This window comes from Triturus cristatus, chromosome 7 (genome assembly GCF_964204655.1).
Source record: "Triturus cristatus chromosome 7, aTriCri1.1, whole genome shotgun sequence".
Classification (NCBI taxonomy): domain Eukaryota; kingdom Metazoa; phylum Chordata; class Amphibia; order Caudata; family Salamandridae; genus Triturus; species Triturus cristatus.
In genome coordinates, this window is record NC_140590.1 from 668,208,361 (window position 1) to 668,236,299 (window position 27,939).

The 27,939-nt window shown below is 48.5% G+C and overlaps 1 protein-coding gene across 1 annotated transcript in view; it reads right to left on the reverse strand.

Annotated features, from left to right (window-relative positions):
* Positions 1-27,939, reverse strand: part of LOC146810320 (cholesterol transporter ABCA5-like) — a 1,540,893-nt gene that overhangs the window by 1,215,075 nt on the left and 297,879 nt on the right. Inside the window, exon 6 of the mRNA XM_085617316.1 lies at positions 13,812-14,041. Within this exon, the coding sequence (XP_085473442.1) occupies positions 13,812-14,041 (230 nt within the window). The remainder of the gene's footprint in view (positions 1-13,811; positions 14,042-27,939) is intronic.

Genomic DNA, 27,939 nt, shown 5'->3' on the forward strand with positions numbered 1-27,939 from the left:
ATAGGAGGAACGACGAAAAGGCGTTAGCGACGGCGTGCATGGGAGTCACTGGTGGTTGAACTTCAGGGGCTGATGTCAGAAAACATAGGGGAGGGGGACCTACCCGACCGCCCTGAGGATGCGATAAGCGGGGAGTAGGAGGGGGGTCACTATGATAGGTGGACACATTCAACGCGGCTGAACCCAGGGGAACGCCCAAGCTGACAGAGACAGGATTGAATACCCCTACATGTATCATAGTAATAGGGAGGGTCACATCAGAGGGAGGATAGGAAGGCGGGGGCACACTGACAAGGGTTGCGGGAGGGAGTGGGAGGAGGGGGCCCAAGCGGGACGGGTAACTTTTCCAATGCATAACTGGTTGAAATGTTGTATGTACTAATTGTTGCTGAGCTGCTTGGGCACTTGTGGGAAGTGTATTGGTATGTTGGTAAGAAAACAATAAAAAATGTTTAAACAAAAAAAAAAAAAGGAACTCTCCAACCCCAGCTCCAACACCAACGACATCCCACCCTCACAAGACCTGTGCGACTCGCTGGCCACCTTCTTCCATCACAAGATCACAGACATCCACGACAGCTTCAACACCGTCACCACCCCGGCAACCACTGAGACCCCCGCTCCCACGACCACCACCCGCACCAACCGCCTGATCCAACATCAACGACGACACCATCAAGATCATGAACACCGTCCACCCCGGATCCCCGGAAGACCCCTGCCCACACCACATCTTCAACAAAGTCAGCAGCACCATCGCACCCCATCTCTGGAAAACCATCAACATCTCCTTCGAGACAGCGACCTTCCCGGAGAGCTGGAAGCACACCGAGATCAACGCCTTATTCAAGAAACCCAAGGCGGACCCCAAGGACCTCAAGAACTTCCGACCCATCTCCCTGCTCCCGTTCCCGGCGAAGATCGAAAAGGCCGTCAACAAACAACTGACCAGCTTCCTCGAGGAGAGCAGCATCCTGGACCCGTCCCAGTCCGGGTTCCGCAGCAACCACAGCACCGAAACTGCCCTCATCACCGCCACCGATGACATCAGGTCCCTGCTAGACAACTGAGAATCCGCGGCCCTCATCCTCCTGGACCTGTCAGCCGCCTTCAACACGGTCTGCCACCGCACACTACGAATACGCCTCTACGACGCCGGAATCCAAGAGGAAGCCCTGGACTGGAGCTCCTCCTTCCTCTCCGGCAGAACACAGAGCGTCTGCCTCCCCCCCCCCCTTCCGCTCCGAAGCCACCGAGATAATCTGCGGCGTACCCCAAGACTCATCCCTCAGCCCAACGTTGTTCAACGTCTACATGGCACCACTCGCCCACATCACACGACGGCACGACCTCGACATCATCTCCTATGCCGACGACACCCAGCTGATCCTCTCCCTCACCAAGGACCCGCCAAAACCAACCTCTACGAAGGAATGAAGGCCGTCGCCGACTGGTTGAGGAACAGCTGACTGAAGCTGAACTCGGACAAGATGGAGGTCCTCATACTCGGACCCACCCCCTCGGCCTGGGACGACTCCTGGTGGCCGACTGCACTAGGAACACCCCCAACACCCACTGACCACGCACGCAACCTGGGGGTCATCCTCGACTCTACCCTCTCCATGACGAAGCAGGTCAACGCCGTTTCTTCTCCTGCTTCAACACCCTCCGCATGCTTCGCAGGATCTTCAAGTGTCTCCCCACTGAAACAAGAAGGACGGTCACCCAGGCCCTCATCAGCAGTAGACTGGACTACGGAAACGCACTCTACGCAGGAGCTCCGGCAAAACTTCTGAAACGGCTTCAATGCATCCAGAACGCCTCCGCACGCCTGATCCTTGACATCCCTCGCCGCAGCCACATCACACCCCACCTGAGAGACCTACACTGGCTCCCTGTCAACAAGAGGATAACCTCCTCACCCACGCACACAAAGCACTCCACAACACCGGACCAACGTACCTCAACAGCTGACTCAGCCTCTACACCCCCACCCACCAGCTCTGCGCTGCAGACCGTGCCCTCGCCACTGTCCCCCGCATCCGTAGAGTGGCCGCTGGCGGCAGATCATTCTCCCACCTCGTCGCCAAGACATGGAACACCCTCCCCATCCGCCTGCGGCAGACCGAAGACCTTCTGACCTTCAGAAGACTCCTCAAGACCTGGCTCTTCGAACAGTAGCAGCTTCCCCCCTCCCCCGCCCCAGCACCTTGAGACGCTCATTGGTATGTAGCGCGCTTTACAAATGCCATGATTGATTGATTGATTGATTGATTGAGACAGGGAGGGCCCATATTATTTCAGAACTGCCAGCAACATCTAGCTAGTCATGTCCCAGAGATGTATATTGGCCAAGTAGACAAACCGCATTGATGGACCTCAAGCCTAGACTTGCGGAAGAGAATATTTGTTTTCCAAATGCCTTAATCCTTTTTGACTCCCTGTTGGGTAGGGTCCTGGGGAATGAATTAACATTTGCAATGCTGATGGAAGCTTGGACCACAAAACTATCAGGGGTAGGGTGCTGCATAAACATAATCTGAGTTACATTTGGCCATCTGCCTGTTCACCGGTTGGCAAGAGCAAAGTTTAGACCAAGGGCCCATCAGAATTTCAGTTAGGACTTCAATGAATGGGAGTTAGTGGTCAGAGGAATGGGGCCTAAGCTGCAGAACTTCTGTAAGGACATTTTTTATCTTCAACAGTAGGTGGTTGTAGGTCTAGGACCCCAGCAGCATGTTAAATTACCACAGCAAAGGAAGCACTCTTCCCTTTGGTGGCAAAAGAAGGGACATTAGCTCTGTATCAGAGGAAGTATCAAGCCCACTGGCCTCTTGTAAATCCATGTAAAAACTGTCATCATCAAAATGTGGTGGTAAATCATCACTATCATCCCCATTTTTCAGTAAGTGGTAAGCTCTGGTCAGAATGGGAACCTAAAAGAATGTGGATCCTCAAACAATGTGCCTGTGAGAGTATATTGCCTGCATCAAACTTCTTGGGAGCCAGATGCATATGGAATTTGCGCGCCTTGGGAAACTTGGTTGTGTGACGCAACCCCACATGTTTTTACCCCGCATGCCTTTACAATGCAGTCACTACCCTGACTGCGTCTTTACCACATGTTACTTTACTAGGCAATTCTTTACAATGAATTGCCATAGATGGGCACCGGACTTTGGAATAGTATAAATTACTATTCCAACTACAGTCTGCGCAACAGTAGGGAAGGCTTTGAACTTCAAATTCCAACACCAGTCTAACAATGCTCCCCCTAAAGCAAGTCGTTGTAATGACTTGCGGGTCAAAGAACACGTGGTAACTTCACAGTCGGCCAGTGACTGCGTCGTAAAGGTAAGTAGCTGTTCTGAATGCGGGGTAAGGAAAATGCTACTTACCAGTATGCATCTGTTCTTGGCATGTAGAGCTGCAGATTCACACACTGTGCACAGATCGCCATCTGGTGTTGGGCCCGGATGTTTGCACTTTGTTGTTGTCTTGGAAGAAGTCTTTGGAAGTCACGAGATAGGTGACTCCTCCTTTGGACAATAGTGCGCATGGGCATCGACTCCATCTTCAGATTGTTTTTTCGCCAAGAAGGGAAATGATGGAGTTTTGTCAGAAACACAAATAGATGTCCATGTATGTTGTATCTAATTAAGATAATACTGGAACAGATAAAGGTAGCCGGGGAGGTGGGTGGGCGTGTGTGAATCTGCAGCTCTACATGCCAAGAACAGATCCATACGGGTAAGTAGCATTTTCCGTTTGAGGCATATGAGCTGCAGATCACACACTGTGCATAGACTGCATAGCATTACTCCTTCTTAGCGGCGACTACCAGTATCTGTTGTAGTAGTTTGAAATAGCATTTTGAGTACAGCTTGGCCCACACTAGCTTGTTGTTTTGCCTGCACATCTACACAATAGTGTTTTGTGAATGTGTGCGGTGTAGACCATGTAGCTGCTTTGCAGATGTCATCTAAAGAAATGTTCCCTAAAAATGCCATTGAAGCCCCTATTTTTCGGGTAGAGTGGGCTTTAGGGGGAATAGACAGTGCACGTTTTGCTTTGTGATAGCAAATTTGTATACATTTGACAATCCACCTTGGAATCCCAGACTTTGATATGGGATTGCCTTTATGTGGTGGTGAGATGGATACAAAAAGTTGCTTTGATTTACAAAAGGGTTTTGTTCTGTCAATATAGTAAAGGAGTGCTCTTTTCACGTCTAGTGTATGAAGAGCTCTTTCTGCTACTGTTTGTGGTTGCGAGAAGAACACTGGCAACTCAACAGATTGGTTGAGATGGAAGTGAGAAATAACTTTAGGAAGGAATTCAGGATTTGTCCTGAGAACCACTTTGTTATGATGGAGTTGTAAAAATGGTTCTTGAATAGTTAGTGCCTGTAGCTCACTGACTCTTCTAAGAGATGTAATGGCCACAAGGAAAGCGACTTTCCATGTAAGAAATTGTAGCTCGCATTTATGCAGAGGCTCGAATGGAAGACCCATTAATCTTGTGAGGACGATGTTTAGATTCCACACTGGGGAGGGTGGTACCCTGGAAGGAATTATTCTTTTGAGGCCTTCCATAAATGCTTTAATGGCAGGTACCTTGAACAATAATAGATGTTGTCTATTTTGTAGGTAAGTTGCGATGGCAGTGAGATGTAATCTAATTGATGTGCATGCTAAATTACATCTTTGAAGATGCACTGAGTGGAGGCATCTAGAGGATTGATGTGGTTATTGTTACAGTATATAACAAATCTTTTCCACTTGGCTGCATAGCAGACTCTAGTGGTGGGGCGCCTAGCTTCTTTGATAACGTTCATACAATCAGGTGGAAGATTGTGATAACCAAACTCTAGGACTTCAGGAGCCAGATCGCCAGGTCGAGCTGTACTGGATCTGGGTGTCCGATCTCTCCATGGTTATGTGTTAAGAGCTGTGAGGAGAGGTGTAGTTTTTGGAGCGGGACTACTGATAGTTCCAGCAATGTTGTGTACCACGGTTGTCTGGCCCATGTTGGAGCAACTAGGATCAGTGTTAGTGACTGTTGTTGCAGCTCGCGCACCACTAATGGAATGAGTGGGAGAACTCCGGACGGAATATACCATGCCCCACTCACAATTTTACAGGCATCTCCAACTTCGACTTTCTCTCTCCCCATATGAGGCACAACAAGAGGATATACCTAATTTTAACTCCATAGAAGCAGAAGTTTTTATGGGAGATCTGGGGAATCACAAAATAAACATGATGATTGGGTGGAGGCGCTGGAATAAACCCGTATAGTGGCGATTGCGGCTCATCTGCGGCTTATTCAATTCAAATATCTGCATCAGGTTTATTTTAACAGACACAAGCTGTGGCATGCAGAGTTGATTGCCTTCCCTCTCTGCCAGCGCTGTGGGGCTGCTGAGGGTACCTTCCTTCATAGCTTGGAGTGTAGTGGGCTATAATGGTTTCATTCTATTATCTTTTAATGGGCCAGGATGCATGCAGCAGGGGGACTGTGTCAAGTTTCTCTTTATCTCTGTCGCAACAGGGGAGATGTTTGTTCATTTTCCTATAAGCCCACAGAACCATTACTATGGAGGTGCGTTCATGTTCCTTTTGTTGGGTTGCCTCTGTAAAATCTGTTGTATGTTTAATCTGCATCTTGCTTTGTTTGAACCTCCATCCCACCTCGGGGTTATCATTCCAAGAAAAATCTAAATAGAGCTGTAGTAAAACCGTGCTTCTCCTTCCAAACTCAAATTTAGAAGGCAATGCTTCATATGCAGGAAATTGAGTGACATCCATTGACCAATGTATGGTCTGTTTTTTTTTTTTTTTTTAAAGGCAGGAAGGACTCCCTCCTACTAGTTTTAATTGTTTATCCCTCTGACTCGTCCCACCTCTGTAGCCTCTACGGCACTTTTTGGGGACAGTTCAAGATATGGTGAACTGCATAATTGCCGTAAACATGTATTTATTGCTCTGACTGCTGTGGCTTCTAGGGTTGGGGCTGTTGACAGTAGAGTGTAAGGATGGGTATAGGAGGTATGCGAGTGTATGAGAGTCAATTCTCTTCTTCCAAATGAGGACCATATTTTCATCTCCTTCTGTAAAGATGGTTGTCCTCCAGAATACCTTGTATTTGTACGTGCTTCCATGGTATCCCCAATAGCTTTGGCATGGACAGAGAGTAGAGGCATTGGGGTGATAAGGGTAGGGGAGTGCTGTCTCCTAAATATGATCTGGCCTTTCCAAGTTCGAAGACCAACACATTAATTCTTTCTAAATGTCTGCCAAAGGCTGATGATGTGTGGGCACCCCCTTGTACCTGCAATTTGCAGAAAGAGGGTGGAGAGCTGCCCATGGCAACAGACCTTGCTCACAGGTCTAGTAGGTATAGCCCTTCTGGAACCAACCAGGGATACTGGGCTGGACACAGATGCCTCCTCTCCTCTATGGAGGTTTACAGCTCTGAGCGAATGGCACTGTGCTTAAAGACTTTGCTGTAGAAATGGCAAAAGACCTTGTTCCTTTCTAGCTCGCGTGGATAGCACTGTGCTAATCCTATGCTTAAAAACTTAGCTAGAAAAACAGACATTTGAAGTGAGCAGATTCAGACTGTTGCTGGTGTTGCAGGGTGCTTTATACAGGAGCTGCTCTCCAACTGGGATAGAACGGTGTAGAGGGAGTTGTGAGGAGTGTTGTAAAGTGCTATAGAGTAAAGTAGAGTGTTATACAGAGGCACTGAGAAGAGTACATTGTTGTACAGAGTAGTGCTTCACAGTGGAGATTAGTGTGGTTCAGTGGAGGACGCAGAGTGTTGCTGAGTAGAGTATAGTGTTGTTGAGCGGAGCATAGTGGGGTGGAGTTGGGTAGAGTGGCATATAATGCAATAGCATACAGTGTCAAAGAGTGGAATGGCATGCCGTGGAATAGCGTAAAGTGGAGTGTCGTACAGGGTAGTGGCATGGAAAAGAGTGGAGTGGCATACAGTGGAATAGCGTAAAGAGGAGTGGCTTAGAGTGGAGTGGCATACAGGGAAATCGCATACAGTATAGTAGCATACACTGAAATAGCACACAGAGTAGCGTAGAGTGGAGTGGCACACAGTGGAGTACTGTACACTGGAGTGTCGTGGAGTGGTGTAGATTTGAAACAGTGTACAGTGGTGTGGCGTACAGTGCAATAGCGTATAGTTGTGTGGCCTACAGTGGAGAGGGGTACAGTGCAATAGCATACAGTGGCAATGAGTACACTGGAGAGGTGTGGAGTGGCATATAGTGGAAGGGCACAGAGCAGAGTGGGATAGAGTGGAGCTATGTAAAGTGGAACAGCGTAGATTACAGGGCTGTGGAGTGTAGTGGCATACAGTGGAGTGGCAATGACTACAGTGCCGTAGAGTGGGGCTGCATGCAGAAAAATTGCCTACAATGGAGTAGCATACAGAGGAGTGGTGTGGAGTGGTTTAAAGGGGAGTAGAGTGGAGTGGCATACAGTGAAATAGCGTACAGTATAGCAGCATACAGTGAAACAGTGCACAGTGGAGTAGCGAATGCTGGAGTGCTGCAAAGTGAAGTGGCATAGATTGGAATAGCATACAGTGGAGTGGCGTATAGTGGTGAGGTGTAGAGTTGAGTGGGGTATAATGGAGTAGCATACAGTGGAATAGTGTTCATAGGAGTGCGTTCATTGGAATGGCATATACGGAGTGCCACAGAGTGAAGTGGCATAGATTGGAATAGTGTACAGTGGAGAGGCACATAGTGGAGTTGTGTGGAGTGGATTGGGATATAGTGCAGTAGCACACTGGAATAGCGTACAGTGGATAGGCGTATATTGGAGCGTGGTAGGTGGAATGGCATAGAGTTGAGTGGTGTATAGTGGAGCGGCGTAGAGTGGAGCAACACAGAGTGGGGTGGTGCAGAGTGGGGTGGCGCAGAGTGGGGTGGCGCAGAGTAGAATAGTGTGCAGCGCAGTGTTTTTGAGTGGACTGGTGTAGAGTGGAGGGCTGACTAGTAGAATAGTGTACAGTAGAGTGCCGAAGAGGTCAGTGGCATAGAGTATAGTGTGGTAGAGTGTAATAGCATACAGTGGAGTAGCGTACAGTGCAGTGGAGTGGAGCAACGTTCAGTGGAGTGAGGTACAAAGTAGAGGCATACAATATGAAAAGTCATCCTGTTACCTCCAGTAATTCCCACACAGAGCGCAATTGCTAGTGGTAATTCAGAGTCCACGCCCCCTTTCTCCACCACTGTGCAAATGCGCCTCCTGCCGCAATGCTGGTTGGAGGATGAAGTCCTTTTGGATGCTGAGGGACCTTGGGGGTCAACAAGCCCTCCAGTAAGTTTGACACAGCAGTTTTCTTGATAGCATTTGAGATTTCATCAGTGATTTCACTGACCATGTCATGAGTGATGTAATATGTGAGATCATAAGCAGTGCATTGCGGGGGTGTACGTTTTAGTTAACACGGGTAACTATAACTGCTGAATTTCACTAGTTTTGTACGAGTGAAATCTGCGCCTAACTATAACGCCCATGTAACCTTTGTTTTTTTCAGTGAATATATATCTGTCAAGACTATTGCTACTCATCTCCTTGCTTCTCTCTGTACTATCTGTAATGTGCCTTTATCCTTTCCTGAGCCACAACCTTAAGAACAAAACAACACAGTCAAAGCCTTGAAATACTTTCAGACTATGCCTTCATTTTCATTCCAATCAGACCCTCCAGGATTTCACGATTTTGTGATTTGCCGCGAAATCAGCACTTTTGTAAAAATGCCGCGATGTTTACAAAAGTGCCCGCGAAATTGAAGGGTAGCGGCTGCCGGCCCAGGCTGGAGGAGGGGCCAATACGTCCAATTTGGGTAAGACAACAAAGCTGTTGCGACTTGAGCTATACAAAACGTTCGATGTGCAACATGTAATTAGCTTTCTACTTATTTATTGTGACTCACTTTTTCGACGGCTTTTCACCAAAATGTAACATGGAGTGACCTTGAATTAACTGCCACCGCCTGGCTCACAATTTGATAGGTTTCCTTTCTCCAGGTTAACGAAGCTGGCACAGACGTAAGCAGTGAGCCGCGCAACCAAGGCATCTCAGAACCAGAACCTCAAACGAGGAACAGAGGACTAAGATTTAAGGACACAAACAACCCATCAGAATGTAGTGGTGGCACTGAAGCATTTCCTGTAACCAATCTGTAAAGACAACCAAACTATGATGGAATGACACCTAAAAATGACAGGAATGTATTCAAACAATAAACAGAACGGCTACACAAGACAACAGCAAAGGTGTGTGCAGAACACATAGCGGATTTTACCGAGCAATGTTCGGTTTCTTTTAACTTAGTGAGGAATAAACGTCATTAACGTGCACGTGTGAACCCAGAGGAGCTAAGACAAGTTAGGGCTTACTCGGTTACATCATGAAGTGGGCTAGTACAGCCAAGAAAGTGAGCCAACCTTGAACATCTAACGTTAACGCCGGTGATCTCGCTCTTCCCCGCACAATCACTTTAAAAAAATACATCTAAATTGGATAGGAAAGTTAGTTGAGCACACAGCACGCCACACACAGTTTTCAGGACAGTGTCAGTTTTCATAAGCGCTTGCGTTCCTTGATAAAGGCAATAATAATAAGCTTTATTTTTCAGAAATAGTTTTGGAGCGGCTAGCAGCAATCACCTAACTATACAGAAAAAATAGCTCATAGTGCTGTAAATGCTCAGGCTATATGGTTTAACGCACAGTATGCCCAAAAGCACCAGGATATTTAATATGTGAGGAAAGTACCCAATTCATTTATTTAAGTTATCCATGTCGCTATTTAAAAATAAAAAAATCTGTTTTACCTTCCATGCTGGCGACTAGCGCCTTTCGTAGTTTGTTATAAGTGTGCAACATAGACAATAATTTAATAAAGTTACTTGCCTGGTTGTAGTTATTTTAACACTTGTTGAAACGTATGTAGAATTGTACATTTACATATGTTTTAATTGTGGGATTCACTTTTTAACCTACATATAATAAATTATATTTAGCTTGGACAGTAACTTGGTCAGCTAGATGCGCAGTGCTGATCCCGAGAGCCAGCATCAAGCACGAGTACTGCTGTCAATAGTCATTGTCCTACTTCCCTATACAGACCCTCAAGGATTTCGCGATTTCAGGCTGAAAATTAATGATTATGAGTAAAATAAAGTGCTGCAAAAATGCAGCTAAATTTCCATATTTGTGCCGCTAAATTTCCATATTTGTGCCACTAAATTTGCTAATCCATGCCGCTATATCCTGAAGGGTCTGCAATTGTCCCACTGACTGGTCACACTGCTTAGACTTTTATCGGTCACTGAATAACCCAGCCTATAAGAGATCCTCAAGTGAAAATGTAATCGAAAAGTTAATCCTTATTTTAGCTCAAATGAAAATGGGTCCTGCAGTGACTCGAAAACAGATTGTTTAAACTCAGAAAACTGAATTTTGTGACTGTTTATTACACACTTGACAGTTCGACAGCTGTGCTACAACATTGTCTAAAGTACCTTCCACTCAGTTATGAAAGTCTCATCCTTTAAAATAATGCTCTTTAGGGCTTCTCCTAACAGAAGGTTTAGCACTAAGCTGTATGGAATCTTAGCTGCCACTCCTTTCACTGCCATTGCCGTTTTATGTAAGCCGCTCCATTTTTCAACGGCCTCAAAATATCAGTTCCGTTGCAGATAGTACATGAAGAAAGATACTCTCAGGCCAGCCACAAATTAGAAGTGGGTAATTAATAGGAACGCAACTCAGAGGTAATTTGGTTTTAATGGATGAAAAAGATAAACAACATCTAGAAAGCAGTTGGGAACGTGGCTTTTGATATTTTAGGTTAATAAGTGCACTTGACCCTTATAACACTTTCTTGATCATCTTTATCTCCTTTTCACCAGGCATGTGAGAGGCAGGGTGATTGTCTTGAAATTGCGAGGCTATTAACCAGAATGTCACAAAGTGTAGTCAATGCGCAGCAACTAAACTAGAGCAACGTGGAGCAACGTCAAAGTACTATTTAAAGGTCATCGGCACTAAATAGCCGAAGAAAGCGTGGAGTTGTTCTCAAAGGGGCAGCTGGAGTAAAGCAGGTGGAAGGCAGGTCATAGGACAGAGGTATTTGGGCTAAAAGTAAATATTTATTCCAAAATCATACCTCTGCAATCGGAAGGGCTTGCCCTCATCCATGCTTTTGTGTCCTTTCCCCTCCGGTCTCTCTTTGTCCCATTCAAGTGGAATGATAGGTCACTGTCCTAGGACGGGCAAAGTCAGGTTTCCGATTCTGCTGTGGGTTCTAGCACCAAGAAACAAATCACGGGACTGCTTGCAAACTCTTAACTTGCCCTCCTGGCTTATTCACAAAATATGGCCAACGTTTGTGAGCAGCAGACGGTTGCTGTATTTACGGACCCTAGAGCTTTCAATTCACAAATGGGTCCTGAAGGTGGGTGGATAGAGGGGATGCGTTATGACGTGCTGTGGCTGCACCCTCTGGTCGGTACCCTGAGCATACCAGAGCTGCAGGCCCACTAGAAAGGTGGGGCCGGCATCGGACGTGCCGATAATATGCCGGTCCTGCCGGCCCCCGACAACTCAATGGAGGCGGGCCTGTCGCGCACAATAGTGACGTGACTGGCTCGCCATCCTCTCATTGGCGACCCAGGTCGTGGCCCGGAAGTGAGAGAAATCACTTCCGGGTCACGCTAGTCGCCAGCTCCCGCCCCTTCCCTGAGGGGCGAGTACTCGCCCCAGATAAAAGGCTGGGGAGTAGAGGAATCTTCCTCTTTGCCCTCCGTGCTCACCAGCCTTGTCGTGCGACCTCATTAGGAGGTCGTAGTTATTAATATTTGCCCACCCACCATCCCCTAGAGCAGAAGAGGAGTTACATGCATGCAATTGTCTTTTTTCATTCCAGGTTTAATGTGTAAATAACTTGTTTTTCCCATTTCTAAGGAAAAAAATTCTCGTATTTTAGTGCGATTCCGTGGTCAGGCGGTAAGGTCATGATTGGTGAGCAGTAAATTTAAGGTCCTTAGGGGGCGGCGCCATTTATTGAATAGGGTCGCCCAAGGAGGAGGGACAAGCCTTCCCTCCTAGAACCCTCCAGGGGCAGTTACAGCCATTGTGGCAGTATGGGTGCGGGGGAGGGGGGAGCTACGCTTTTCCTAGGCTAGTTGGCCATCCCGCACGTGCACAATTGCGCCAGAAAAGAGCGCAGAACTGCAAAGGCCCCAGATGGAGATAGTATACAGGGCGTACGGGGTAACGGGGGGGGAGAACCCTCACGGTGAACGGGCCCTCTGCACATGCGCACTCAGGCTGGAGGACGGGGTTGAATTGATAAGGATCTGACACCAGTTATTGACCTTGCCGTAGGCTTAAACATGGATACGCAGAAAATGATTGCCATTATGATTTATGAATGATGTATGCTTAGATTCGGATAGGAATAACTTGTATTAGAGTTATGTTAAGGATAGCCATCTGATATCTGTACATTCTAATGTAATCAAATGTCAGTTGTGATTATCTGCGTAAATTTATGTAAAAAATGAATATTCGCTATTTGATTAATTTTGTAATAAATACGGCCGGGGGTTATCTACAACCCCCTTTTCCAATTAAACTCTTGTTCCTGATAATCTGTGGGTCTGAACAAGGGAGGAGGGGGTATAGGTAGTACCAGGTCATATGCTTTAACAAGCACATGCAGCACGAGCAACATGTGTAACATGATGGGGCTTGCGCTGTCCGCAGGCTCCCTTTCACTGACTTCATTCGCCCTTGGGTGTGGTACTCAAATACAAAGAAATTAAAGAGCCCATACAGGTCAATGCACTTATTTATATTTCTAGCCTTAAGTTGGGGGTTGAATCCGTGGTGTACATGGACATTGGGTTACTTGCAGGGGACAATTTTGGGCCCTTGGCAGCCTTACACTTTGTCTTGCAGGCAGCTCTCCTCCAAGTCTTACTGCCAGAGAGAAATGGGGCGACGCCAGGCACTAATCCCTCTATAGCCTTCTGTGAATGTGGATGAAGCAATATCAGAGTCAAATGCATCCCTGGCCCACCCAAAGTGCCAGACTCCGCTCTAGTGTTGAACGCAAGAAGTGCGTACCTGCCACACTTTGCACATACAATTCCAGCTTACCACGTAGACGAAACGTGCTAATTTCCGTTCTGTCCTGGCGTCAATTGTGAAAAAAAAATCTGTTTATCTGGCGAGTTGTTTTGGATCGGGAGAGAATAATAACCCAACTTGGCGTGGAAGATTGTGAGAGTGCAAGATTGATAGCATATACTTGTCACCAAGTGTTACTAAAATGAGTTGTCCACCAATATATTTTACTTTTCCTGCCACACAAGCCGACTTCAATGATATTGTATAAGAAGGAAGACCAAGAGAGCTCTCTCAGGTGCAAGAAACCGTACAAGGAGGGGGTGAAGCACTTTCGAGCCTCATGACCAAAGACTTAGATTTGTTTCCTTCATAATGGAAAAGGTTGTCAAAATACATATGCATTTACCTATTCACCAAGAAAAGGGCTGCCAACTTTACATTTCACTTTAATTTCAACATAGCTGAAGGGGCAAACAAAAAAAAACACCGCTATCAATTCCAACACTTCTGTGATGGATTGAAGTAAATGAATGTTCCTAGTATATGGCATTTATCAGATTCCATGATGCAAGGATACACAGAAGATTATCAAGCCACGTTTAAATAATAATAAAAAATATCTAAACATATGTATACATACCAGAAGGCAGTGTCGTGGAGTCCCATGATTTTTAAAAATTCTTTCAACTTCTTCTCCTTCTCTGCTACAACGTGGGCTGCAATGTAATATCCGAATGGGGAAAAGGCCATTACTAGGTAAATTAAAATGATAGCCCTTGGAAAAGTATCGATTTCCATCACTGCAGGTTCTCCCATGAGTATAACTTTCGTCGACTTCAGTTCATCCCAAACTGAATAATTTGTTTTCAACTAAAGGAAATAAAGATACATAAGTGTGGTGATATCTTGTGCAGGTAACATTTGAGTGTTTCTTAGCATTTCTACATGGTAACAATTCTCGCTTTGCAGTCAATGTTGACAATGCATGAAATATGTATGACAGCTGCCAAGTCAACCCAAGTCATGTGTGACGCTGAATGCGTCAAACAAGCTTTTCTGATGGCCACTCCTAACAGCAGATTCCTTACTTGCCATAAAAAAGTGCATATACAATGTCACAGCCGTGCACAAATATAAAATCGGTATGATAAATAAAATAGATATACAATGACTGAATAAAAATAGACCCATAAAATGCTATCATAGGCAATTCCGTTTCGTTAAAACAGCTTTAAAATCTGTGCAAAATTCATGATAAGCCTAAAGGGGTCTTGAAATATATCCTCGCTTATTAAAGTGTTGCGATCTATTAAAGTAATAAGGTATACAGCACCCCATTTTACAACATAAATGACTTCTTTTATTAGCGAGATACTTCTGCCTAACTCTCCACGTCGACATCAAAACCGAGAAACTGCAAAGACTGTACATTGCCTTTTTTTCTGATTTCTGAATCCTTAGTTCTTTGTGTTCCCTAGCACCCAAATTGCGGCACAGCGGTAATACCCATTTTTTCTGCTCCTCTGATAGGGTGGGCAGAAGAATAAGGCAAGCTCAAGCGTTCTCTAGTCTCTCTACAGGAAGGGCACTACCAGTCTCCTGCCCTGGGATCGCCTGCCCACTTAGCAGTGAAGGAACGGGGCGGCAGCGTTATATACCGAAATGGCAGCAAGAACTTAATGGCAACTACGGGATCACTCTCTCCTCTAACATAACAGAACATAACGTGCATTTGTAAAGCGCACGTTCACCCCAGGGTATCTCGTCGCTGAATAACAGATATTTATTGTCCAGAACTGTTCTTCAGCGAAATCTACCTTCAACATGAGCAAAGTGTCTGTTAGGGAACCCAAATTAGTCTACCCTGGATAATTGCCATTTAATATTGCTAATAGTTGGACTTAGTGGATAGTTTAGAGGTCATATAAGCCTCCCCAGGGACAACCCATAGTCTCTCATTGCCAAACATTATGAGGGTCATTTTTACATAAATAATCCAAGGTATGTTTCCCGACCCTGGAAAGCGTAGCACTTTTAATAGGCGATGTCGATAGAAACATAGGTCAGGTATGGGCCACAGCCTTCTTCAACACAGGATAGGCCTCACTCCTCTATCAGAAATTGATCTGAGCCCCAGTTCTAGTCTAAGGGGGGACAAGGGGGTACTATTCATAGGGAGTCTCGTCAGTTGGAGCATGTATCAGTTTTCAACTGCCACAAGGGCAGTCACATCCCTGTGGCCCCACAGCTCTGCACTCTAAAGGGCTGCTTGATAAATGTAAATCTGGAGTGCCAGAGATCTATGGCAGAATTGGTGACCTCAATGCATTTTTGATATTCCCCCAATGGATTGTTACAGTTTGAGCCTATGCTATGCTATGCGAGTGTGCCATTCAAGCTGTTCTGTTAATGTGATGTATAGATAATCAAAGTTGTGAACACGCTCCAATGGAGTCCCCTATAATGTAGGATTAGATCTTGAAGAATAACATGCATTAAGAATCATGTACTTGGTTTTTCCTATGTTAATCTCCAGGCCCCTTAGTCTCCAAAAACCTTCAAAACAATATATTTTTTGAAGCCATATTTGTGATGTAGAGAGCAAAAGTGTGTCTACAAACATTAGAGACGAGACCCTAATGTATGCCAAATTTGGTGCATCATTCTCTCATTGTTCCAGGTAGACTACTAAATAGTTAATATACAATGTAAATAAGGTAGGGGCAAAGACAAAGCCCTGTCTTACCCCTATATGAACTAGGAACAGATTGGACAATTCACCCAGTTGGCCATATCTAACTTGTGCAGAATTATTTTCATGTAGCCGAATGACAGTGTCCAGAAGGTACAGGGGGATCCCTATTTCAGCTAGTACCTGCCAAAGAGAAGATCTAGGGCCATATGTATCAAGCAAAATTGCGACCGCAATTTTGCTAAGTGGTATGTATGAAGGCAAATCTGCGTGCAAAATAAGGAATCGCAAAATTTGCGATTCCTTATTTTGCAATTGCACTTTTTTAGGGCATGTATGTGCGCCACATGTGCACCCATACTTATTTCAGGGGTGCAACAGGGTGTCCTTTTGACACCCTTGCACCCTTGAAATTGCATTCTCAATTTGCGATTCTCTAATTGCTAATTGCAAATTGAGAATGTCTTCCCATTCATTCCTATGGGCCTCTAGGCCCATAGGAATGAATGGGGAGGTATTCCTTAATTACGAATCGCAATTTGACATTCGCAATTAAGGAATATGTAGGATTCGCAAATTTTATTGCAAATCCTACATACATAGCATTTTGCGATTCTCAAATAGCGATTCGCAAAAAATTGCTATATGAGAATCGCAAAAGAGGATTTTGATACATATGGCCCTTAGGCACTAAACTGAACGCAGAACGTAAGTGTACGAATGCCACGCAGAGGAAGCCACCCCCTAGAAGAACCACTTACCATAATAAGAGCTTGAGTCGGAACACCTGGTAAATGGTACTAGTGCGTTTCTCGAAAACCAACTTGTAGAAGAGTCAAAATCTCCTTCGAGATTATCCATTTCTGTAACCTGTCCAAAATGATCCTACTAAATAGCTTTTGGGAACTACCTATGAGGCTTATAAGCCTACAATTGTTCGGGAGAGCTCTGGAGCCGTTTTTAAAAATAGGTAATATTTCTGCCACAGCCCAGAATGGAGGGATGGGTGCCCCTTTCACGATAGCATTAAAAATCATTGTGAAGTTAGAAATCCAAATATCAATAACAACTAGAAATATGTCCCCAGGGATCTTATCTAGCCCTTGCGCTTTATTATGAACAATTTTCTTAATGGCCTTAATTATTTCCATAGATGAAATGTAGGAACTCTCTGGTCATTCACTCAACTCATTGGATGCGCAAGTTCGAATGGGCATCCCTACCAGTTTGCCTCTACAAGGCTGCCTTAATGCCTTTAAACCTGCTGAGTTGCTTTGGAGGTCTTTAAGTTCTCGTGGCGTGGAATACAAGCTAGAGAAGTGAGCAACCCAGTCTGAAGCTGCAATTTGATTTTCAAAGGGGCAAAAGCCATCTCAACTACCCGTGGACACAATATTCCAGAAGGAACAATGGGCCCTGCCTCTTGCTGCAACCAGCAGACCGTCCCATCTCCCATGCTCCCAGTCTTTTTTTGCTTCTAAAACATTGTTTTTATACGCTCCCCTGGTGACTTGTATCACCAATCTATTTTTCTGATTTATAGCATCATTAAGTGATGTCCTGGAACCTCCGCACTGCTTATTGTACTGCTTATTGTACAAAGGGAGGGGATGGTTCCTTCCAACTACCTGCTAGGTCTCCAGACAGAAGTGTTCCTTTAATCTCAGGAACAACTGCTTAGGTATGTTGTTAATCTTGTCCAGGGTCTCCCATTAGCCTTGCGACAGATCTAGCAGTAGCAACCCCCCACCCAATACTGACAGCTGCTAACTTCTAAATCTTCCCAACTAGCTCCTTACTGTATAATGGCACTCCATTTAACCCTGTGCCAATTATTGCCACTCGCAGCCTTTTATCGAATGGCTCGGCACAGTTGGTATGGCCAGTACATACAAAAATCCAGAGAGCAAGAGCATTATGGTCACCATCTTATCAGGGTATTATGGTCATATCAATAAAGTGGGGCCACAACCTTACATCATATAGTCATGAGGCTAGTACTTTGTATACAATTAAATCTATGGTTTCCCTCTCTATCAGAGATTGTTCTGCCATTACAGGCTAGTAAACCCTGACTAAGTGTAAGTGCATTCAATTGGACTACCGGGGGAGACCATTTCTTGATAGGAGGGATTACTAGTGCTGATAGAGTCCATACACCATCTTTCTCGAGTGTGAGGGCCTCACTGTTGGCATTTAGTGGCTCATATTGGCAGTTAAAGTCCAGTCACACAATTTTTATTACACCAACGGGAAGTGCTGCCAGGTAGGCATTCAAGATCTTTATAACCAGTGACTTGGTTTTGTGTCCCACTTTTAACTTAATATGTATGTACATTATTAAGTAAATTATGCAAAATTATTATAAGCTGCAGCACAGATGATGACTCTGGGTATTGCATACTTTTGAACAAGGTTAAATTACAACATATATCTACAATCTGAAGAGTCTGATTGACCAATATGTTACTTTTGTAGACTGGCCTTCAGTGTAAAAACGTACTGATAAAAACACTGTCATCAACTTTGCGTTTCCCTATTTTACTTTCACAATTTTTCTTTTCCTAATTTTTTTATTGGAGAAAACCACAAATGATTCACAGAAATGGTCTCTTGCTGAATTTATAATTTTGGCTACATTTCACAGAAATGTAAAGATTTCTGGGTTCACATGTGGTATATAGACTTCTTTTCCCCACAAACTGCATGGAGGTAGAAACCAGAAAATACTAACAAGGGAGAAAGATTGGTAGTGGTGGTATATCAATTGCACCCCCTATGTACATACAGTGTTGTAGGAATAGTGTTTTTGGTAGGTGCTTACTTGGTACCATGTACCTTATTATCCACATGTACAAACAACAACAAACCCGAAGGGTCCACTGTACAAATTGAAATATTACAAAGATACCAAAGCACTCCTAACAAAAGTCCAACAAATCAAAGTTCAGAAAGTAGGTAGGGTATGTAGAAAATCAAGTTCAAGGGATACATACTGAATTCAGTAATCCCTGTGAAAGTGTCTACAAAGCAATAGCTGACAAGTGTTTTGACCTTTTCAAGGCTAAAAATAGAAGTTAATCATCCAATTAGATAAGCAAAGCGATATGGTATATATATATATATATATATATATATATATATATATATATATATATATATATATATATTGTTGGACCCGGCCTCATAACATGGCTCTGCTGGTCCCCACACCCCCTAACCTGGTGCCGGCAGCCCCAATCCCCCGGCCTCACCAAGCCTTTCCACCAGAACACACGCACTCGACCCGGACATCCTCGTCCATGGCCTCTCTCCTTTCGGCCACCCCGGGCCCGCGTGCCCACTTCATGCACCAAGATGGCCGCCCGGCCCCAGCGCGACCCGGGCCTAGAGGCGCCACTCCGGCTGGAGGACATCACGCTTCCAGGGGTTGAGAGAGGGAGGAGCAGTTTCTATCGCACCTCTGAACTCCCCTGGGACGATGGGTTTCGATCGGCCCTCCGGCCTCCCTGAAGGCTGGCTCCACGCCTGCTGGGTGTCTGGGACTCCTCCCGACCCGGCCCTGAAAGGATCAAAAGACAATGGCAGGAAACCCCCGACAAGCGACCCCCAGGTGACAAGACCCCTGCCTGCACAGACTCAAGACATCAAAGAGGGGTCGACCTATAACAAGGGGTGCTCTGGGACTGTCCGGCAGATTCGACGCTGGAACAACGAGAGCCTGCTGACGCGGTCGCGGCTCCTGGAACTTAGAACCACCTGAGCCCCGCTGAGTGACTCGCGGCTCCCCGAAGATCGTAAGACCTCCGAACTCGTACCTGAGCCCTGCTGAGTGACTCGCGGCTCCCCGAAGATCGTAAGACCTCCGAACTTGTACTTGAGCCTGCTGAGTGACTCGCGGCTCCCTGAAGATCGTAAGACCTCCGAACTTGTACCTGAGCCCTGCTGAGTGACTCGCGGCTCCCTGAAGATCGTAAGACCTCCGAACTCGTACCTGAGCCCTGCTGAGTGACTCGCGGCTCCCCGAAGATCGTAAGATCTCCGAACTTGTACCTGAGCCCGCTGAGTGACTCGCGGCTCCCACAGACTCCACTGGTCCCGCCGGACCCCACGACAACCAGCCTACCCCCCAGCTCGAGGATTGTGAGCTGTGCGCCGGGTACATCCTTACCTTGAACTTTTGTGCCAAAGACTGTCCCTCTACCCCCTATCCCTTCCGAGACTCATTGAGCCCGCGCTCTCCTTGTACATATTTGCAGTGCTAACCTGTTTGATAAAGATTGGTTCCTGAGAACGTACGGTGTGTTGTTTCTGTGTCGTGTGGTGCCCGAAGTACGATCCTCGATACGAGACTTCTCCTCCTGAGGAGTCTCCCGCCAGTGCCCGGCTACGATACTTGAGGGTGGGTCTCAGGGTAGTAGGGACCCCCTTTCCGGGCTCCTCTGAGGTCGCCGTCTAACATTGGTGGCAAGCGACGGGATTCGGGCCCATCACCGAGAGATCGTACTGTGAACGACGGACGCACTACCAACAAAGATGGCAGAAGGAAACACCATGATCCCCGCAGAAATCAACGCCAACAGGGTGTTCCAGGTGGAACAACTAGAAGAATACACACACAAAGAACTAAAGCAATTCTGCAAAGAACTTAGAATCGCTACCACCGGTCTCAACACCAAGGAAGATTTGCAGAAAGCACTGAAAGCCTGGGTGGATACCGGGGCCTCCCGCCCGGAAAACGCGGGGGAGCGCCCCGACGAGGCCGAACCCCCCCAAGGCGAAAGCAGCAGCAATCAGGTGCGAAGCATCGTACCAGACGGGGGCCTATCCCCGGAGGAACTCGCGGACAGAGAGAGAAGCCGCAATCACGAACTCGAGTTAGCTAAACTCAAAATCGAAGGCGAATTAAAGTTAGCAGAGAAAAAGCTAGCAGTAGAGCAAATGCGCGTGCAAGGCGAGCTAGAAGAGAAGAAGCTCCAACGGGAACACGAAGGAAGGAAGCTCCAACTGGAGCACGAACGCAGCTTGAAGGAAATCGAACTCAAGGCCAGAAGTGAGGAAGGGAGGCCCCCGGGGAACTGAGAGGCGGCCTCCCCAGCGGAGCAGAAGGTCCACATCCCCAAGGATGTGGTCAAGGAATATTATAAAAACGATGACATTCAGCAATGGTTCAGGGCCTACGAGGTCGCCATGACCTCCCATCGGGTCCCGCAGAAGGACTGGGGGGCAGGGTTGTGGGGACGGTTTCTGAGCGAAGGAAGAGACACCCTGCTCGACCTACCCTTCTCTCTGCAGACCTCCTACAGCCACATGAAAGAGGCTCTACTCACAAGGTACGGTCTCACCCCCGAGATGTACCGTCAGCGATTCCGGGACTGCAGGAAAATCCCGGGCACCACCTGGGTAGAATATGTAAACTTTTTTAGTCGGGCCTTCGATGGGTGGTCAAGGGCAGCAAAGTCACCACCCTTGAGGAACTCACCGACCTCCTATTGTGGGAACACCTGGCTGCGAACTGCTTTGTGGAACTACGCCAGCATCTGCTTGACAGCAAACTCACCGATCCCAGGAGGCTGGCGGTGGAAGCAGACCGCTGGACCAACACCCGGGTCACCCGGGGCATGGTAGGAGAATACCCCCGAGCCAGTCAGGGACCACCCCGCCAGAGAGGAGGGGGGAACCAGGGAGGCCAGAGAGAGTCCCAGCCTAGTCCTCCGAAGACCCAATCTCCACCTTTCCCAGCGCCCCCCCCACCAGTAACCGGACCCCCCGGGAGACGGGGACACAGGGTAACCGTCACTTGTTTCCGTTGCCAGAAGCCCGGGCACTACGCCAATGACCCAGAGTGCCCCATGGCCACCCAAAACACCCCTGCAAGACAGATAGCCAACGTAGCTCTGGGGGAGGAGGTTGAGGAAACCGGGGAGTGGGAACCCGCAGCCATGGCCCTAGTATCCCTGGGAGATAGGGAGATGGTCCCTGGTAGCCTCCTGCCCTCCAACACGAAGAAATACGGGCAGCTCGTTAAGATCAATGGCCACCAAATAGAGGCCCTGCGGGACACCGGGGCCAGCATCACCGGTGTCCTCAGGCACTTAGTCCCCGAGGAGCAGATCCTCCCCAACGTCTTTTGCCCAGTCATTTCCGCCGATAATAGAGAGAGTATGTGTCAGGTAGCTCTGGTGCCGTTTGAGTGGGGTGGAGTGATAGGTAAACTGAGGGTGGCCGTAAGAACCTCCCAGCCAGTCGACTGCCTCCTAGGGAACGACCTGGAGAGTTCGCCCTGGAAGCATGTCGAACGCAAGGCCCACCTAGAGATGATGGAGCTCCCCGAGTGGGTGTGCGCCACCACCCGATCTATGTCAGCCCGACTCATCCCCCTGGGAGAAGTCGAAGACGCCCCGACCGAAGAAGTCAGAGCAGTAACCCCCGAGGGTCCTCCCGTCCCCCCATCGGAGAGGCCCGTCGCCAGCGACGAGCCTTCCCTGTCCGACACCGCCCCGGTCCCTGAGTTAGGCGATCTACCCGAGTTGGCCCAATGGCGCCACGAGGGTGGGCCCACCCGGGAGGAGTTTTGCCGGGAGCAGGCCACCTGTCCTTCCCTGGTCGGACCGCGGCGCCAGGCCGAGGGCCAAGCCGCAGGCGATCAAACTGGCACGCACCGAATTTATTGGGAGAATAGCATTTTGTATAGTGAGCAGAAGTCGGTGGAGCTGGGATCCGGACGGGTGCTGGTGGTACCCCTCCGCTTCCGAGACTTCTTCCTGGGCTTAGCCCACGACGTCCCCCTTGCCGGCCACCTGGGTCAAGACAAGACCTACAGCCGTCTCGTGACCCATTTTTACTGGCCTAAGATGAGAGCAGCCGTAGAAGCCCACTGCAAGTCCTGTCCCACGTGCCAAGCTAGCGGGAAGAGTGGGGGGAAGCGCAAGGCTCCTCTCCAACCCTTCCCGGTCATCAGTACCCCCTTTGAACGAGTCGGGATCGACATCGTGGGGCCCCTGGACCCCCCCACCTCCCAAGGTCACCGTTTCATCCTGGTCCTGGTGGATCACGCCACCCGATACCCTGAGGCGATCCCCCTACGCACCGTCACGGCCCCCGTAGTGGGCCGGGCCCTGATGGGGATCTTTTCCCGGGTAGGGTTCCCCCGCGAGGTCGTGAGCGATCGCGGCACTAATTTTATTTCGAGGTACATGACGTCCCTGTGGCAACAATGTGGAGTGTCCTACAAATTCACTACCCCGTACCATCCCCAAGGGAACGGCCTAGTAGAGAGGTTTAACCGGACTCTGAAAGGGATGATCACCGGCCTAGAAGAGCCCCTCCGGCGTAAGTGGGACGTCCTGCTCCCCTGCCCCTTGTTCGCTTACCGAGAGGTCCCCCAGAAGTCCCTAGGGTTCAGCCCGTTTGAGTTGCTCTATGGACACCCCGTCCGAGGTCCCCTCAGCTTGGTTAAGGAAGGGTGGGAGGCGGCACCCCAGACCACCCCACGAGATGTGTTCCACTATGTTCTGACCCTCCGGAACCAGACCAGGAAGTTCCGAGCCCTGGCCGAGGCCAACCTAGAGACAAGCCAAGAAGAGATGAAGCGCTGGTACGACCAGAATGCCACTCTGGTCGAGTTCCAGCCGGGCCAACAAGTATGGGTCATGGCTCCCGTGAAGCCAGGCGCCCTCCAGGACAGGTGGACCGGGCCCTACAAAGTGATTGAGCGGAAGAGTCCAGTCACATACTTGGTGGACGTCCAGTCGCCTCGAGATCCCCTCCGGGTCCTTCACGTGAACCGCCTCAAGCCTCACTTCGTGCGGACAGAACTAAGCCTCCTGCTGGCCACCGATGACGGGGCCGAAGACGAGTCCGATCCCCTCCCGGACCTCCTGTGTGTCAAGGAGCAGGATGGCTCCGTGGAGGGAGTGAATCTCTCCCCAGCTCTCACTGCCCAGCAACAAGAGGACTGCCGCCAGCTACTAGGACAATTTGCCGACCTCTTCTCCCTGATCCCCCGAGTCACCGACTGGTGTGTCCATGACGTGGACACCGGGGACAGCCCGCCGGTGAGACACCGAGCCTACCGGGTCCCCGACCGGGTCCGGTCCTGCATTCAAGCTGAAGTCTCCAAGATGTTGACCATGGGAGTGATCGAGCCATCTGACAGTCCCTGGGCCAGCCCCGTGGTCCTGGTCCCGAAGGCAGCGGCCCCCGGTGTCGCCCCCGAGCTCCGGTTCTGTGTGGACTACCGGGGGCTCAATGACGTCACCCGAGCCGATGCCCACCCCATTCCACGAGCCGACGAGCTCATTGACCGACTCGGGGCAGCACGGTTCCTCAGCACCTTCGACCTCACCTGCGGATACTGGCAGATTGCGCTCACCGAGGGGGCCAAGGAGCGGTCTGCCTTCTCCACCCCAGATGGGCATTACCGCTTCCGCGTAATGCCCTTCGGAATGAAAAATGCCCCGGCCACCTTCCAGCGACTGGTAAATAGAGTCCTGGCCGGGCTAGAACAGTTCAGCGCGGCCTATCTGGACGACATCGCCGTTTTCAGTTCCGGATGGAGTGAGCACCTCCAGCACCTCCGGAGGGTGCTAACCACCCTGCGCCAGGCAGGCCTGACAGTAAAAGCCAGCAAGTGCCAAATTGGGCAAGGATCAGTAGTGTACCTGGGGCACCAGGTCGGGAGTGGCCAGGTCGCCCCTCTACAAACAAAAATCGACGCCATCGTGGCCTGGGAACCCCCCACCACCCAAACGGAGGCCCGAGCCTTTCTGGGCCTCACTGGCTACTACCGCAGATTCATCAAGGGGTATGGCAGCCTTGTCGGCCCCCTCACAGAACTCACATCCAAAAAACAGCCAAAAAAGGTTCAGTGGACAACCGCCTGCCAGGAGGCGTTCGATGCCCTAAAGAAGGCCATGTGCACGGCCCCCGTCCTCCAGGCTCCCGACTACTCCAAGGAGTTTGTAGTCCAGACCGACGCCTCCGAGCATGGCATTGGGGCCGTCCTGTCCCAGGTGAATGACCAAGGCCTGGACCAGCCCGTCGCCTTCCTCAGTCGGCGGCTTTTGCCCAGAGAACAGCGATGGAGTACCATTGAGCGCGAAGCCTTTGCCGTGGTCTGGGCACTCAAGAAACTACGCCCTTACCGGTTCGGCACACATTTCAAAGTCCAAACCGATCATCGGCCCTTGCGATGGCTTATGCAGATGCGGGGAGAAAACCCCAAGCTACTGCGGTGGTCAATCTCCCTTCAGGGGATGGATTTCACCGTGGAACACCGTCCTGGGACGGACCACGCCAACGCCGATGGCCTCTCCCGGTTCTTCCGCCTCAGCGAAGAGAACCCCCCAAGATGATGGGCAGTTCTCTCCGGCTTTCAGCTGGGGGGGACGCGTGTTGGACCCGGCCTCATAACATGGCTCTGCTGGTCCCCACACCCCCTAACCTGGTGCCGGCAGCCCCAATCCCCCGGCCTCACCAAGCCTTTCCACCAGAACACACGCACTCGACCCGGACATCCTTGTCCATGGCCTCTCTCCTTTCGGCCACCCCGGGCCCGCGTGCCCACTTCATGCACCAAGATGGCCGCCCGGCCCCAGCGCGACCCGGGCCTAGAGGCGCCACTCCGGCTGGAGGACATCACGCTTCCAGGGGTTGAGAGAGGGAGGAGCAGTTTCTATGTTTCTATCGCACCTCTGAACTCCCCTGGGACGATGGGTTTCGATCGGCCCTCCGGCCTCCCTGAAGGCTGGCTCCACGCCTGCTGGGTGTCTGGGACTCCTCCCGACCCGGCCCTGAAAGGATCAAAAGACAATGGCAGGAAACCCCCGACAAGCGACCCCCAGGTGACAAGACCCCTGCCTGCACAGACTCCGGACATCAAAGAGGGGTCGACCTATAACAAGGGGTGCTCTGGGACTGTCCGGCAGATTCGACGCTGGAACAACGAGAGCCTGCTGACGCGGTCGCGGCTCCTGGAACTTAGAACCACCTGAGCCCCGCTGAGTGACTCGCGGCTCCCCGAAGATCGTAAGACCTCCGAACTCGTACCTGAGCCCTGCTGAGTGACTCGCGGCTCCCCGAAGATCGTAAGACCTCCGAACTTGTACTTGAGCCTGCTGAGTGACTCGCGGCTCCCTGAAGATCGTAAGACCTCCGAACTTGTACCTGAGCCCTGCTGAGTGACTCGCGGCTCCCTGAAGATCGTAAGACCTCCGAACTCGTACCTGAGCCCTGCTGAGTGACTCGCGGCTCCCCGAAGATCGTAAGATCTCCGAACTTGTACCTGAGCCCGCTGAGTGACTCGCGGCTCCCACAGACTCCACTGGTCCCGCCGGACCCCACGACAACCAGCCTACCCCCCAGCTCGAGGATTGTGAGCTGTGCGCCGGGTACATCCTTACCTTGAACTTTTGTGCCAAAGACTGTCCCGCTACCCCCTATCCCTTCCGAGACTCATTGAGCCCGCGCTCTCCTTGTACATATTTGCAGTGCTAACATGTTTGATAAAGATTGGTTCCTGAGAACGCACGGTGTGTTGTTTCTGTGTCGTGTGGTGCCCGAAGTACGATCCTCGATACGAGACTTCTCCTCCTGAGGAGTCTCCCGCCAGTGCCCGGCTACGATACTTGAGGGTGGGTCTCAGGGTAGTCAGGACCCCCTTTCCGGGCTCCTCTGAGGTCGCCGTCTAACATATATATTACACCGATTAAACTCTTTTGCACCGATTTGTGGTCCGTATCCGTTTGTTTGCCTGAAGGAGTACGCAGTACGAACAGAGCATCTAAATATATATATATATATGTATATGGATCCTCAGATCATTGGTTGTTCCAATAAGTGATTGGATGAAAAATAATAAGTGGTCACCCAAGTAGATAGGTAAAATGCTCAATGAGATCCTGGAAATCCTCAGATCATCAGTTAGTCCAAAACGTTACCCAATAGTATAAAGAAGGGTGTGAAAATAATAACCAATAATATTGCTAAAACTGTGGAGATTGTTTTTTTTTTTTACAAATCTGCCTTTTTCTGGAAGCTAAGAACAGAGCTATCTTAGCACAGCAAACCTTTTGTTGATGCTATTTTTTTAGGAAAAAGCCACATACTTTCTTGAACAGCACCTTTCCACATTTTGGCTAATTTCTAAATACCCTCAGGGGAACCCACAAACTCTGGGTAACTTTAGAATCCGAAACATGTGGGAAAAAGTGACGTTAATCTGGCATGGATATCTTTTGTGCAAAATAAGTTATGAAAGCCTATGCACAAACTGCCACTGGAGATTGGGAAAGACTCAAAACGTATTGCTAATACTAGTGGCTTTACCAATGCTTTTGCAGGTTTCCCCTTGAATGATGATCCAGGACTGCCAAACTAAGGTGAACCTACACACTCTTTTCAAACATTTTAACTGCTAATTAATTAATTTCTCACTTTTTAATAAAAAAACTCTCCAACTATGTTTGTGAAAGAAGTTTTAAGGAATTCAGGAACAAATAAAGTCTCTACGTGCAACAGAAGTCTTGTATATTGACAATCAATAAAAGACTCTTGTGGTGTTTGTAATCTCTATATAATTCCCATTTTGTTTGTATACATGTGTTTAACATTTTGTCTTTTTATTTTCTACACCGTTTCCCCCTCTGAACTTTCTGTGAATTAAGAGCAAATCCTGGTGTTTCATGTCTACGACTGCTAAGTTTTGTTTTTTTGCGGAGAAAGGTAAGTGGAATTCACAATATTTGCCTTTAGTAAAAATGTCTGCAGTTCCCTGGTCTACCTCCACCTTCACCTTCACCTTCACTCAAGCAATGTTTCTGTCCACATAGCAACACAATTTGTACAGTAGTGGGATAATTGCCACTTTGATCAAAGTCCATCCAAGCTGAAAAAAAGCTGTAATTTTTTTCTCTTCATTTTTAGGTTTTGCAAAGATGTTCTGTGCACAATGGTATTTTGGCGAAGAAGGCCTCTGACTGATAAGTATATCTTATAGAAAACCATTTTATTAGTGCTAAATAAGGAAATATATAATATCGTTTCCCAAAAGACGCGATTTTCAAACGGATGTTGC